Genomic DNA, 16,835 nt, shown 5'->3' with positions numbered 1-16,835 from the left:
CTGATTTATAACAATCAAAGAAATGATAAAAACAATAAGACTATACCATTTTATGTATAAAATTATTTATTTAGAGAGATGAACAAATTTTATTATTTGCAGTATGTTTTAATTATTTCTGTACATAATACCGTTAAAGTGTAAAACATTAATTGTATGTTTTTAAAATTTTTTACATCGAAATTAATAACATTTCAGTTGTAAAATGGATTGTATGTAATCCAGTGTGCCCTATCCTGTTCCGCCGCAGATTTATGGGTAGTAAAAATACTTTTAAAGACTTCAGATGCTTTGGGATCTTTAGCAACGCTGTAGTTCTCTTTAACTTTTTTGTATGCTGGATCTTCAGCTTCGCTTCTATTACTATTACTTTTAAAAGTAGCAGTTTTTTCCTCCTTTTTAATTTTCTTCTTTGGTGTCTCATCTTGTTTAACATCTTGTGTTTGTATATCTTCGCTATGTTTTTGTTTCTTTGATTTTTTCTGAGCAACCTTGCGAATTGGCATATTTTCTTCCATTTTTTTAAGATCATCACCTTCTGCATTTATAATAATAATATCTGTCTCTGTGAAGGATTGTTGACATTGATGACACATCTAGAAAACATTGCAAATATAGAAATCATTAAACTCTTTTACTCATGTAGACATTTATATTCTAATCTATTCATACTTTTATATCTCTACACAAGTACTTACTGTACTTTTGATTACTTTAAGCGCACGTTCGCTCATCACACAACCACATGACCATAAAAAGCAAAATTTATATTTGCCATTCATCTCTAATCCAATAACTGGGCAAATGTATGGACTTTTGCCTCCATCTGCATAACAGTCTCCTTTTTCTGCTTTATTACTGTCAAATGCTGGGTTTGGTGTTAAATTTAGATTTTTTACATCTTTCAAGTTCTTGATATGTTGTGCTGATTCCGGGAGTGTACTTCGATCAAGTAGACCTTCCAATACAGATTCTTTGCTATACAGACGACCCAAAGCACAACCAACTACTGGTGGCTGTAGTGGTAATTGTTTTATTGTGCAATGTCTCCATTTAAATGCTAGCTCTGCCTCTTTATCTTTCTATAAGAATAATTACATTAAAACATAAATTGGCTGTAAATTTAGTTACATTTTATTAGTGTATAACTTAATAAAGTATGTAACAATTGAATCTGTTTTTCTCATGAACAAAGTACGTGTATATAATTTTGATAGTGTAGTATTACAAAAAATGTTACTGTTTGTATGCAAGTCATACGTAAATATGGCTATAAAATTACCTGTTCTGGTTTCTTTTTAACTCTGACAAGCTCATCTCTACGAGGAATAGTTCCACCATCACAACCCATAATGTATATGTATCGATGTCTAGACTTTAAACCAAAATTGAGAAAGAATTATGACTTGTCGGACTAACAAGATTTATGTCAAATGCTGTTATGAATTATAGCACGGGTTCTCAACTAGTCGTCAACGACTCTCGATGATAATCGATTTATGTGGGCGTTGATAAGTTACTAGGGTATTCGTTTAAAGATTACCGAATAAAATAATTAATTTCACTTTATATAAAATTATCAATCCATATTGTATTACTTGTTGCCAATTATACACGTCTATATTTTTGCATCAATATAGAAAAGGATCGGTGAATTAAATCTAATTTTGTTAAAGGTCAATAAGATCGGAAGATTGGGAACCAATGAGTTATAATATCCAAGTAAACGAGTATCAATGTTACCAACTTTCCGTTTGTACTAAAAACGTTTCTGCCCGAGCATAATTTTGTTAAACATCGAAGAAATATATGCGTCGTTGTTACGACAAAAGTTTGCAGTATGTAAAGAACGAATTATTAGTAAAATAAGAAATTTGTAACTCGTTTAACGCGTCTATCGAAAGTTGAGAACGAAAGTTTTCAAGTATTGGCAATAGTACCGATCGTTGCAGGCGGTCCCGTGTTAGCTGATGATGCTGGCTTTCAGTTTATGTTTTAGTTGCCGGGCGGGTCGTAAGGCAGCAGCACACAATTGTCATCACGTGAGGTCACAATGGTTTCTGATGGTTTCGATGACGAGTGATTAGAAACAGCGAATGTTTTAAATTTTTCGAGAAATTCAAGCATTTGTCGTGTTCTATAAAAGAGGCGCGATACAAAACACCTGGTAAGTGGAAATTATTCGTTTATTATACAAAACGTACCGACACATACAAAATTTGTTGTCAAGTGGAAAAGCACCAATAAATCGTATTTTATAATTAAAAGATGTTGAAAGTTCCTGTCAAAATTTCTTAATACTCATGTTTTTACACGTTTATGACAACTCGTGACATTGGTTAACTATTAGGTTTCCACATAATTCAGATCTTAATATGTGACGCATTTTAAGGAACTATTGTATTATCGATTTTTCCAATGGTTTATTAGTGGGCGCCATTAAGTCGTTTCGGCAATAAGCCTGACTCCGTGATAATTTTCTCGCATAGCCAACGTCAATTCAAGGACATCTCTTTTCATATACAATTTCGTGCATACTTGTCACTTCCCTATATTGATCACTATGCAAGTACAGCGTGCCATTCTTGCGCTTAGTACATGTCACGTGGAAAGCGCGCCTAATTACATAATACTGTAGTTGAAGAAATAAGTTGTGCCACACCCCCTTCTTTTATGTGACTTTTCTCGAGTCTATGGATCTTTCAAAAGCTCTTGAAACCCAAAAATTTCGGACTATTGATTACTTCGTGTGTGGCTGACCAAGAAATCAATGAACGATGCTCCTAAGATCATTTATATGACAGTTATACAGTGAGTCGCAAAATTGTTGGCACACGCAAGAAGCAGTAGAAATATAAAGGATAAAAGAAATAATAAAAGAGTTTTTCAACACTTTTTATTTCAAAAATATAATATTTCGACCATGAACTTTCAGTATTATGAAAAAAACAATAATATCACAATTTACAGTTGTAAAAAAATTAAACGAAACGATCCCGTGCATCGTTCGACGTCACAAAACTATTGGCACACCTAACATAGTCTATGAAAAACAATAGAATCAACTTGTTTTGATATTCTTTTCTTCTCTTTGCTGTTATTCAGACTCGGTATAAGGTGTTATAATGATTAGTTAACATCTGAACGAAGAATTTAAGTCTAATAAAGAAAAATTTTTGTCTAACATTCTACTATGCTGAGAAAAGCAAAAGAAACTAATTTACAAAGAGAGTATAAACCATAGGGTCACTGATTTAGTTCAAATTTTGCACATACAAGTGCCAATACATTTTATGACTTGCTATATATCAGATGATAGCATACATCGCTCAAAGGTGAAGCAGGTGGTTGGTTGTTGACAAAACTGCCTTTTTTTTTTTATAAATCAATTTTGAATTTTGATAATTGTTATTTAATACATCTTGACAAAATGCTAACATTAAACAATGGTGAATCTTAAGTTTGTTTTCTATAATTCAGTGTCAACTATAATTTGTACAATGTAAAACAATGTTTCAGCCTGGATCAAGTAGTATATGCACTACGAAATATTCAAAATGCCAGACTATTGGTTAATATCTGCACCGGGAGATGAGACATGTCAGCAGACATGGGATACTGTGAACAACTTGACCTTCAGGCAACATTCTTTATCAGTCAATTACAAATTCCCCATCCCAGATCTAAAAGTTGGAACCTTGGATCAACTAGTTGGTCTGTCGGATGACCTTGGAAAACTTGATATGTACGTTGAGCAGATAACCCGCAAGGTTGCAACATATTTGGGGGAAGTCTTAGAAGATAAAAAGGACAAGCTTCATGAAAATCTTATGGCCAACAATAGTGAGTACAACATTATTGTGCTTGTATCTTTAGAATTTGCTCTTTAATTTACATTTATCCTCCCATAGAAGAGGGTAGGTTACCAAATATTCAGGGGTCCAAAATTATGTAACTTTTCTTTTTTTTTTTTTATATATATATGTTACAAGTCACTGAGCAAAATTTCTGACATAAAAATTAAATAGAATATTGATTTTTGGACCCTTGTAGACAGGTATCGATCGATTTTTTGTGTATGATGTTCTAACAAAATTATATCGGTTGGCAAAAAAACATCAATGAATACTATACACAACACAAAACATGCACACTAGTTAAAATTTTTCTTTAGTGATGATCTTAAACATGTATCAGTTTATTTATTAAGATTTTTAATTTAATCATTGAAGATAATAATAGCACGACTAGAGTCTTTAATCCTGATTCTCCTCAGTACCCTACATTAATAGATCAGTAAATGAAAACAAAATTTTGTCTGTGTATGCTAATTATAATATGAAGTAGTACTATTTTTAGAAAATATGTCTGAATGGTCATATGATTTTTTTTTTCTCCTTTTTGTGTTGAGGATAATATACAGGAAAAATACTTGTTGCTATAGCACATAGTAACTAATGTTCATAGGTATGATGTGTACCATGAATCTCAAGCATATATAATTTGATAAAATTATTATTATAGAATATCATTGTACTTGAAATTTGTATGGTTTGATAGAATATTTACTTAAAGGTAACTAGCATTAATGATTATGCTAAACACGAATTTCCTAAACTATTGAAGTTTGTTTTATTAACATTCTTTGGGTGCATGTCATATTTCATTGAATCTTCATTACCATTTGAAATAAAAGTTTAATTGACCCATACCTCCAAATATTAGAGTCCATGGAAGTTATTATAGTAGGCTTAACAAACACATGTATATTTATATGTAACTTAATTTATATAAACTTTTTACAATTGACATTATGTACTTTCATTTAAATATGTAAATTCTCAAAATCTATAGATATTACTTAAAATATGAAATACTTATGGTACACATCATATTTTGCCATATAATTTATATATTTGTAGAATGCTTATTATTATTATTGGGTTAGAAATCATATCATTTATTACTTACTACGAATAATTTTTCATGTTTGTGGTGTTGCTTGGCTTGCTTTATTTTATTTGGACCACATTAACCCTGTTTCCCTACCTTACTTATGATTTTATTAACAAATGCTCATACATGTGCACTAACAAAGATGTTGTATAAAGCTACAACAAATTTTAAGACACAAACATGCAGTATCGTGTACTAAAATGAAAAACAGATTCCAATATACTATTACATTACACATCTGGACCTGTAGACCACATTCGTTAAAAGTTTACATAAGGACACAAGAAGTTGCTTGGGTTACTGTGGTCACCAAGCTCCAATTAGTTATTACAAGGATTTTTTCCTTTTCTCTTTAGTTCTTCCATTTATTATTTCTCCCTTGGCATTATTCGTTTGCAATTTAAGTTTAAATCATTGCATATCATTTACTCATACAGTTTTCAATCCTTTGGTTCATTCCGATTACGTATTATTTCTTTTCCGATTTTTCATTATTATTTTTATCACATTGGAGTATTTAACGAAAAGTTTGCTTCGCGATATAGGTAATTACACTTAATTTTTATAATAAGAATAAATGAAAAAATATAAATAACATATCTCGATAATTAGATAATGTAATTGTGAGGTGCATAATTTTTTTTTGATATATTTGTTTAAACATAACTTGTTCTTCCAATTTATTCGTCTTCAATAAAGACGTAACAATTCGATACAGTTTTTATTTTTATTAAATACAATTAGGGTAACTGTCCTAGTAATCGGACTTGTAGAATTCACACTGTATCGATGATAAATTTTTTCGATTTTCTCACGTTTCAAACTTCGTATTTCAAGATTTGGTCATTCTATTTGGTACACTATCTAAGCAATAACAATATTAGAAATAAAAAGTTTGATTAAAAATTTAATCAAATCCGTCCCCTTTCTCTGACTTAAACTGTACAATTACGACGATAATTTGTTAAAGCAAAAATTTTTGCTTTGTTCTGCAGTGCATCTTAAACGTTACACTATTTTCTTTATTATAATAATTTTTACAATCTTATAAATATCATAAGTTGTAGGTCATAAGTAAAATTGTTACTCTCGACAACGTGGGATGCATATGACCCACGCGGCGTGAACGGAAAGACAACGAAAATTACGCGTGAACTTTTAATAGTCATGTTTGTTTAAAATATCCAAGAACTATAGAATCAGACTATTATACAAAATTATCAAACAAGACTATTTTGTGTGTAATTTTGCCGTTATTACTAAAACTTATTTTTACGTAACGAAATAATTCATAAACTGTCTTTTTCTTAAATGTAAGTAGGGAATTTTAAAAATTGTATTTAATCGAAATTCGAACGGACTAAACTCTACGTAAAACTAGCAATATAAGTGATGTGTATATTCTTCGAAAATTATTTCTTATCTAGGTCCCCTTAGTAGTATAAGTATAAGCACAGTATCTATACATGTTTGTAAGCGTGAAACGCGATATAGCACAAAGAGATTAACACTTCGATGGCCGTATATGTCATGAGAAAACTGTTGTCTATTACCTGGTCTATTCCTTGCTATTTTATTCGAAATTTTTCAATTTAGCATTAAATACTTTGTAAATACAATTTGATACGAACAGTTTGAGATAGCTTTCAAAGTGAGTCGCACGAAGATGTCACGTAAAATCACGTATATGCGTGACAACGGCCGTCAAAGTGTTAAGAAAAAACTTGGCCGGGTGTCCAATTACTCGGACAGTTACCCTATACTAAACGTGAACGTTATGCTTATTATCGTTATGGGTTACAGAAATCAATGTCCCACAAGAATATAAACAATTTAGTATCGTATTCAAATATTAGGACGTCGGTTTTTTCGCGCGCTAAATACTCCGAGAGTTTTCACTTTTTTTTTCACTTTTTTTTCCTTTTTTTTACGTTTGAGTTATTTTAATTGAGTTTCGACAGCATTGTCGTTAGGCATTTGCGTAGGACGCAATAATAGTTGAACGAGACGTAAGAAAAATCGCGCGGAGATTGGGATTGGGTTGTAATGGATAGGTCAAACGTCAATGGATGGGGAGAGCTCGAGCCCCGAAGGGGGTCCGGACACCCCGCCAAACACCCCCGTCACTCCATCACACAAGACTTCAAAGGAGCACCACAAGCAATGGAAGGAATCGGAGAAATGCGAACCAGAACCGGCCGCCTGTTTAGGTCAGCATCATCATCAGCGTCACCATCACCATCACAAGCATCATCATAGTCATAAACATCATAATCATTCTTCTGATTTCGACAAGAAATCGTCACACAGTCCTCAAGGCCTCTGCGATGCCCGATCATCGAACGATCCCTTATCGGTATATTCATGCTACCACGCGCATTGGTGCGCCGCTTCAACCTCTTCCACGCCTATTCCCAGTCCTACCCCAACGAGTCCTAGCCATTCCCTTTCATCAAACTGTAGCAGCGAAGGAGAGACTAGATGGCAGTCGTCGACGCGTCATCGGAGTATCGAGAAAGCGGAACGTTCTACCAGCAATCGCAAATCAGTCAGCAACGACGACGACGACGACGACGACGAAGACGATGCGGATCGAAACAGCGACCAAGACCAAGACCAAGACCATAGTGGCAATTTGCCCAATCCAGGTACCCGTCCTACCACACCGCCAGGTCAAAACCCGTCGAACCTTTATCCCCAACATAGCTGCGAGACTTGTTCAAACCTAATTTTCCTTGTGCACCTCGTGACTTTCGCCCGTTTAGCGACCGATTCTTGTCTTGTCTTATCTCCTTTGGAGGTAGATATAGGAGAGAGAGAAAGAGAGAGGTTGTCATTTCATGGTATTCAAAGTTTTTTTCTAAACAACGATATTCGCATGCAGCTTATGCTTAGAGAAGACGATGTCCAGGAAAGGAAAAATAATGGAAATTCACGTTACCTCTAGTTTTGATTATTCTACGATTACTGTAAGGCGATTCTACGTAACTGGAGCAAACTGTGGCTCGCGTTCAAGCGCGGATAGAAAGTATCGATACAGAAAAACTATCTTTCGACGATATACAGAATAAAATTCTGATAAATGCTAGAAACGATCTCTACAGTATAAATGCCTGTTATACATATATCTATAAACATCGCTGTATAATTATATAAAAGCGTATTCTATTGTTGCTTCAGACGCCAAGATTCCTAGACACAGCCTTGGAAACAAAGTATATCGATCAAAACCTAGAAAATCATAAATGTGTAAGAAAAATCCAATATGAATCTTGGCATGGAAATTATAAAATATTTAGTCGTCAACAATTGTATTCGTCTTACTAGATTTACGTATGTCTAACTTGCTTGTTAATTGTGGTAGATCAAATCGGTAGTAATAAGTAGATAATTTATATACTGGGTGTATTTGTACTGTGTAATAAGAATGGACGGAATATCGTGATCGAGGACAACCGCTATGAACGTACTTTTATAAATTAAAAATAAAATCTAAAAACAAAGCGTGTGCTCGTAACCTTTTGTTTCGATCAATAACGCGAGAGATAAGATTAGAATGAATTCCTCTTCAGGAAATACATTTTTAATAATTGTAATTTATATCGGAATCGTGGGTTCTTTGTTAGAGTATTACAATGGTCTAAAATAATCATAATTAAGATAAAGTATCATCGATTATTTTGATCGTTGCCTGGAAAAGGGTCGCAGTTTATCCCCAGTTTCTAGAACCAGCCTATTATAACGAAAGCGTCTTTATGATCCTAGTGCGCATTTCCTTCAATGTCAATTTTGCACAGCTGCACTACATATATGCAATGTTTGTAACGCTCAAGTATTTTCTGCCGAATCTTGCCTCCGATGTAATTAGATTAATTAAAGTCGTTTTTAAATGTTAATGTGCTGTATCAAATCAGAAAGCATTGCTTATTACGTATATTATTTTTTGTTCTTTCACTGTAAGTAAATTTTCTACACTTTCTTTTCTTGTAATTGAATTTGCATTGTTCAAGAGACACAATTTTGTTTTTGTATATCTATAACCCAAGTATATACATCGTGTATTTGTATATAAATACATACATATATGTATATATCTTTTATCGAAAGAAGGAAAAAAAAAATGGAGGACACTTTACAAAAGTCATGACAATCTCTCTCCGGTGCTTACAGCATACACGAAGTGAGACAGTACCAAATGGAAAAAAAATATATATGTATACTTTGCTTGATTTACTTAGCTTGCGATTCAATAATAAAAGATCCTAGTACATATATACATATATCGAATATTTTACGTTGTATCGCGATAATTTCCTTGGCGACGGTTTTCCATGACATTTGATTTCTCGTGCACGCAGGAATTAAAAATATTGGAAGATAACGAAAACACATTTTGAATTGCAACAAATGTACGCGTACGTTCGGGAAGTTTGTTTTTCGGGAAATGCTCTAGTATGTTTTTAAGTTCTTAGCTAGTTTCTTTTTTCTACTCCTACGTCCTAGTTACGACTAAATATATTTCACAAAATTTTTCTACAAATTGCAAGATGCATTAAGAAATTCGTATTCGATTAATTTTTTTTTTTATCGTTCAATCAATTGTTCCAGACGCTGTGGACGAATGAATGAACACATAGTGTATTACCTTAATCATATATTGTCACCCTTTCTTCATATTTTAATAGCTTCTTTCCATTTCCTTTTATTTCATCTTTTCTTATACCATACTTTGCTTCAGTTCGTTTTATTTATACATATGTATATTGATTTAAAAAGATACACGATTAAAGAAATGTTAACTTGATCGAAGATTATCGACAGAATTCCTTAACACAGTTACAGTGTTTTAATATAATCGGTTCGCAGAATATGATTATTTTAGCATTACTTTAAGTTGCTTCGATCGTTGAAGGAAACGTCGTTAAAAATTGAAACGATCGATTAAAAACGGCAGGTGTGAATGTAAAATGTTCGCTATATTCACGGATATTATCTAAAGTATGGTTTAAGAACAATCGTAGAAGATGTGTGCTACACTTGGATAAAGCAACACTATCTTTGTATGATTTTTATTTAATTAAATACATTTTTTAGCATTTTTCCCATACCTAGCTTTCACATTGCTTTTTAACCGTTACTTTCTATAATTTTCATAAAAAGGACAATACTGCACAAACTATAAATACATGTACAACATATGTATTATGGACGCTAGCACAGATTACAGAAGAGACACAATTAACAAAAAGTTTTTAAAACACTTATCGATCGGTACATGGACTTATAAAAATACTGTTCCGCATGTTCAGATAGATTTTGAAGACAGTATGGTGCTCAATACCCTTCAACACTACAAGTTACCATTTCACAAAATACATCCCACCGATCAACTTTAATAAAGTACCTCATAAACAGTTAGCATGAAATGCTTAGACATCTTTGCTTAGCTGTATACTCTGTGTCGATGTTACTATTTCTCATAATATGAAATATCAATGTTAGGTCAATGATACACACGGATCGTCAATGATACGTAAAAATAATTTTTTAAGTATACGAGAAATCCATTCTATGTAGTGTCCGTGGATCACTATATGTTATAGTATTCATCATATTCATACTCTGATAAACCAAGTGTGCATGCGTGCGTGCGTTTATTCAAAATTATAACAAATTAAAAGCTTTATAAAAAAAAAAATTAATTAATTAATAACGCAGTATTTGAAAATTTATATTAATTAAAGAGTTATCATAAATTTTGTTTGAATGAATACCTTCAAGAGTAGAAGTTGCTTTTTTCAAATTAACAACAAATAAGAGAAAGTATACTTTATTATTAAAAACTTAATTAAAGGAACTAGCTAGAACAATATAATGTTCGATTCATTCAAACGTGATTTACGAGTAATTCCTTTCCATATAGTTATTTGAATTAAATAAGATACTTGGAACTAATCTGTAACTAAAAATTGTTATCTACGAGGGAAATAAGTTTATTTACATGAAACGATTCTCATGATATAAATGAATACATTGATAATAACAAAATGCTTCTATACATCAATGTTTGCATGCTGTATTTTGTTAATGTCTCGCTTATTTTTGTAATGCTAATAACTAGTAAGGAGCGTACTAGAATCAAGAGAAATGAGTTTAGTAGAAACAGTCTTTCTCTATTATCTCATTGTTGTCAATACTCTCCTTATCGCAGAGTTAGTCTGAGAATTGTTTTAATTTTGATCCAGCTAAGATTAGTTTAATTTAGATACATATTCATATGCATAATATATGTATATGTACACACGTGTGTTTAAAAAATGCAAAATCGTGAACGCAAGTTAGGAGACTTTCTTTCTTGAAAGAAAAAGAAAGCGTAAAATGTTATCTATAAAAAAAGGCAATAAATCTATGCTCGCTATTTTGTATACGTATGTAAATACATACAGTCTATTCACGTGTTTGTACAATATACTGTATAATTCAACAGAGCTTTCTCATTTTCAGCTTTTAAATTTTCTCAAATCATTAAAGATACATACATGTATATGTATATTAAATGCTACGTTAAAAAGCACATTTTAAGCACCTAGTATTACATGTAATTTAAACATTGCATGTTATTTATGATTCTATACTTTCCAAAATATCGTGAGCTCTGTTCGAATATTTATATAGAAATTGAAAACTTTTGCTTCACGAGACGATTACTTTAACATTTTAAATTTACTAGGTGATCTACCATCATATATAACTCGATTCCAGTGGGATCTAGCAAAATATCCTATCAAACAATCCCTAAGAAATATTGCCGAGATTATCTGTAAACAAGTGAGCCAGATCGATGATGACCTTAAAACTAAATCTACGACATATAATAATTTGAAGGGCAGTTTACAAAATCTTGAAAAGAAACAAACGTAAGTTCGTTGTCAATGTATGTAAAAAATATTGATTAAAATGTTCAATGTTTTATACACGGTGAATCTTTCCATTTGCGAATAGTATAAATGTACAATTTTTATTCCCAAAAATTAAACAAAAAAACCCAGATCTGTATGTGTTACGTTATGGAAAGAAACTGCGAACAGGAAACTTTATTTAATCCATTTGCATCATTCGCGTATAATATGGTATATACGTATTGTGATCAAATAGTGGTGGCCGAAAACAAATCACTGAAATATTAAGCTTGTAATACTTTTTAAAGTATTTCTACTTAAATTTAATAATAGTAAGAAAAATTGGCAATAAGGTCATATTATTCATTTTTTCGTACGATGCAAATGAGTTAATTTACATATGAGTATATGCAAATACGAATCGCATAATTCGAGGTCTTACTGGTATTTATATAATTGGTAGCTAGTCGTTATTACCCGATGTTTTATGCATTCAATATTATATTATTAAGTTTAACGTCATTCTTAATATTTATAATTAAAGCAAAATTAAAAATTTTAATGGGAGATTCTAGAGTCCAAAATGAGACGAAAATCAAGGATACTAATTTGTTGATTGAGGCTTCGTTACAAAGTTATAGAAATATTTCTGGCCGCACAGTATATTTTCGGTAAAGAATTTTTTTTCTCGAAAGTACGTAGGATTTCGGGGGTATGTGTATTGGCCAAAAATGATCGCAATTGACCCCCACAACCGAAAATAATTTTTCTAGAACGATTTGAAATTTTTTTTTTTCGTCGAAAAATTTAGGCATCTACCCCCTGTCGATTTTTCTTAAGAATTCGTTTTTTATTTTTAGTAATTTTGTTTGACGCCCTACAGAAAAGTTGTCTAATACTTTTTTGTAGGTACCCATGAGCTCTACTTCAGAAAAAAGTTTCACTGAAATATATTCACAATTGTAGGAGTTATAGGTGTTTGAAAATTGGACCATTTTTATGGGGTTTTTTCTCATTTTGCGGGGTCAAGGACCAACTTTTCGAATATTTTTGCAATTTGCACATATTCTCCATCAAAATACGCGTAGTTTGCTTTTTTAAACATTAAAATCGTCCAATCCGTTCAGAAGTTATGACGTTTTAAAGATTCGCATGAAAATTCGGGCAGAGATTTCTAGCCAGAAATGATATTTTTGGTAATAAATTTTTTTCTCGAAAATGCGTAGAATTTCGAGGGTATGTCTAATGACCAAAAATAATTGTAATCGACCCCTGCAACCGAAAATAATTTTTTTAGAACGATTTGAAATTTTTTAATTTCGTCGAAAAATTTCACACCTCGAATTTTTTTCTCGAAAGTGGGTAGGATTTCGAGGGTATGTCTAATGACCAAAAATGATTGCAATTGACCCCCGCAACCGAAAATAATTTTTCCAGAACCATTTGAAATTTTTCAATTTAATTTTTTAATAGCTTTTTAATGAAGCTTCAATGAAAAAGTATGGTATTTTTGATTTTCTTCTTATTTTGGCCTCTAGAATCTCCCATTAAAATTTTTCCCACGGATGGCCGAACACCCTGTATAAGTTCAAATACCGAAAATCAAAATCATAAAAATGTATATTCTAACAATGCCTTTACGTTACGAAATGTAAAAACAAATAATTGTTATTCTACAGTGGAAGTTTATTAACAAGAAGTTTGGTAGACTTGGTGAAGAAGGAACACTTCATCTTGGATAGCGAATATTTAACTACGTTACTTGTTATTGTGCCAAGGTATAACTATTTAGTTTCTCCTATAACATATTCTTAATATTATTGTTAGTATTTAGTAATGATTTTTGTTGAACGAACATTTTAGGGATAGCTTCCACGAGTGGCAGAATAATTACGAAAGATTAACACCGATGATTGTGCCACGTAGTACACAACTTATTTTCGAGGATGCTTACCATGGTTTATTTACTGTTACCCTGTTCAAGAAAGTTATCGAAGAATTTAAAGTACAAGCTCGCGAGAAAAAGTACATAGTTCGTGATTTTACATACAACGAAGAAGAAATGGCAGCAGGTAAATAAATTAATAAATTTCTATTTCTATTTTTGTTGAATATAATTTTATTGATTTAAATAATAATTGATTTTTATATTTAAAAGAAATTCGTGTATGTAGCCGATGAGCATTTACATAATTTCAATTACAACGTTTTCGACCTAAACGTGGGCCCTCTTTAGGAAAAAATTCTATAATTTGATAATAAATAGTAGTAATGATTATAATAATCCATTCAATAATTCTTTTTTATATAAAACAAGTGAACTTATAAGCAACAAGTATAAATATCTCTGCTTTTAATGCAACATATTACCAGCTTAGCGAGCATATGTTTAACCACAATTTGTGGAAAACATTAACTAAGATGTATTATAGGGAAAAATGAGATTACAAAACTGGTAACTGATAAAAAGAAACAATTTGGACCTCTTGTGCGTTGGCTGAAGGTCAATTTCAGTGAATGTTTCTGTGCATGGATTCACGTGAAAGCTTTGCGAGTATTTGTGGAATCTGTTCTAAGGTAATATCTTCTAATATCCGACAGTGCGAATTTTCCGAATATATGAATATTGATTGGATCAATAACTTAATAGGTACGGCTTACCTGTCAATTTTCAAGCAATCCTATTGCATCCACATAAAAATTGTACAAGACGATTACGTACTGTTCTCAATCAGCTTTATGCTCATCTAGATTCCTCTGCTTCTACAACTGGGCAAGGAAATCAAGATGTAAGTTACAATACGTTATTATTACCATTACCAAGGTTTTTGTTGGTGCATTATTCAATCGAATAATGGGCTGGCAATGATCTATACAGAGTGTTATCGGACGTATGATACCAACGGGCGGGGGGACCATCCATCCGATAACACCCTGCATATAAAATTAATACAAACACCGTTTAAGGAAATATTTTATAAATGTTTCTCTTCGAATAAAAAATTCATTAATATTTTATATATTGATTTGTTCGAACAGAGCATGGATGATATGCCAGGATTAACTTTCGGCCAAAGCGATTATTTTCCTTATGTGTATTATAAAATCAACATAGACATGGTCAACCAGCAGGTTAATCATTAAAGATGAGACCATTCTCGTTCTATATTTTAAATATTTTTTCATTCACATAACATACTTCTATAACTCCAGGTACTTAGCGGCAGTTGCGTACAAAGTGTACGAAATATGGTTTATATTTTAATCGTACGAAATATGGTTTATATTATTGGAATTTTGTTGCAACCTTGATTTTCAGTGTATCCGTAATTATCGTCGGTTCACTTCCAGGAGTAGATAAAAGATTTATTTGAAAATTATATTTTTATAGTACATTGAAATGCCTGGAGAGATGTATGAACTATGATATTAGCTCAATGTAAACTGTGCATAATAGATTGTGTAATTATTTGTATAAATTCCAACAAACATATTTGAATACATACCACAAACTTCCTTTTCTTTTTGAACTATGTTTTCCATACTTATAGCTACTCTGACCGCTTCAAACTTGCAACTTTATAAAACCTAAACATAATGAAAGATTTATTCTCACAGTTATAGAAACCATTAGATGTGTGCAAGAACCCGAATATTGAGTCAGGTCGGGACGGGTTTCCGATAGAGTCGGGATCCTCCGCAATGTTTAAGGTTTTAATTTAGTATCTAAAGGGGATTGGATTGACTTATTTTGCTGCAGTCCTAGGACCCGTATCTTGTTATATCTATCATATTATATAAAATGCTTTAAATCTTGAACATTATTGAAAATTCCAACTATCGAGAATCCCAAAAGCTGACCCAACCCGACCCGCCCGACCATGGGGTTCTCATATACCTCTAGAAACCATACACATACTCCTTTTGGTGCCTACATTAATTTATTAATGTTCTCACAATTAAATATAGCACAACCTATTTTACATGGTGTTAGAACAAGCAAAAACAAACGAGTATCGTGCCAGAATAAAAATTCTGCAATGTATAACTGTATTATTTTATGTATTATCTATAAAATTAAGAACATTGTGAATATTGTTACGAAAAGAAACGCGCATCTTGTTATTATGAAAACATAGAAAATCATAATATTGATCGAAATGATGCTTTATCTGTCTTCGTTCAAAGGCCTTCGTATTACACATGCTACGTGGCAACTAGTAAAATAAGTATTATTTGGATATTGTTCCACAAAAAGTTATTTTATCGAATTCATTCGAAATTACTATTTCAATGGTGCATATTGTACAAATACGTACTAAATAAAAGTTACGAAATCGCGAAACCGGTAGTTTGAACCTCAAAGTATTATTATTAACATTATTAACAAAGGGAACGAAATTTTATCATCGTTAATTAAAATTTGTATAAAAATAGATTTTCCTATGTTATGCGATGGACATATTCTATACGTTTGAAACGTTCTATGTATCATACTGATAATTCTGAAAATGTATTATTTTTAGAAGTGTGCCTGAATCCGAAAATGTCGGGAAACCGATGGTCAGGAGGACGGATTGGGTTGGGTTCCCATAAAAAGTCAGGATTCCCGATAGTGTCAGCGTTCTTAAAAATGCTCAAGATTTTATTTTGATTTTAATTACTAAAGTAAAATCATGAACATTATCGAAGATCCTGACTCTCTTGTAAATCCTGAAGGTTCCAGGAACTCGTCCTAATCCCAAGGTAAATTTCTGACCCGATATTTTCAAATTATCGTACACCTCTAATCAGTTTATATACCATAAAATTAATTAGAATATTATATTTCTCTTATATAATTTTACAGTTCCAATTGTAAAAACAATATTTCAGTTATAGTGATGACAATACTAGCCAAACGATAAATGTATGTTGAATCCATGAATAAACGAAAATGATCATTTAGTTTATTTGCTTCTATAATCTGCATAGATAAAT

The 16,835-nt window shown here is 31.9% G+C and overlaps 2 protein-coding genes across 3 annotated transcripts; one reads left to right on the top strand and one right to left on the bottom strand.

Annotated features, from left to right (window-relative positions):
- Positions 1-48: 48 nt before the first annotated feature.
- On the bottom strand, positions 49-2,165 carry LOC143350155 (replication termination factor 2). The gene is made up of 4 exons (XM_076782053.1): positions 1,941-2,165; positions 1,283-1,375; positions 699-1,082; positions 49-596 (listed from the first exon to the last, which is right to left on the bottom strand). Exons 2-4 carry the CDS (start codon positions 1,349-1,351, stop codon positions 195-197), a joined length of 855 nt encoding a protein of 284 aa, XP_076638168.1. The 5' UTR covers positions 1,352-1,375; positions 1,941-2,165; the 3' UTR covers positions 49-194.
- Positions 2,166-2,618: 453 nt separating this feature from the next.
- Positions 2,619-16,802, top strand: Vha44 (V-type proton ATPase subunit Vha44). Of its 2 annotated transcripts, XM_076782041.1 has the most exons (9): positions 2,619-2,811; positions 3,520-3,843; positions 7,011-7,604; positions 11,687-11,873; positions 13,535-13,633; positions 13,719-13,927; positions 14,288-14,432; positions 14,506-14,644; positions 14,895-16,802. In XM_076782041.1, the coding sequence occupies exons 2-9, from the start codon at positions 3,537-3,539 to the stop codon at positions 14,997-14,999; spliced, it is 1,785 nt and encodes a 594-aa protein (XP_076638156.1). In that variant the 5' UTR covers positions 2,619-2,811; positions 3,520-3,536; the 3' UTR covers positions 15,000-16,802. The 2 variants fall into 2 exon arrangements, with proteins under 2 accessions (XP_076638156.1, XP_076638157.1); XM_076782042.1 differs by lacking the exon at positions 7,011-7,604 and having other exon boundaries at positions 2,628-2,811.
- The last annotated feature ends 33 nt before the right edge of the window (positions 16,803-16,835 follow it).

This window comes from Colletes latitarsis, chromosome 14 (genome assembly GCF_051014445.1).
Source record: "Colletes latitarsis isolate SP2378_abdomen chromosome 14, iyColLati1, whole genome shotgun sequence".
NCBI classification, from domain to species: Eukaryota; Metazoa; Arthropoda; class Insecta; order Hymenoptera; family Colletidae; genus Colletes; species Colletes latitarsis.
This window is presented reverse-complemented; position numbering and strand designations above follow the sequence as displayed.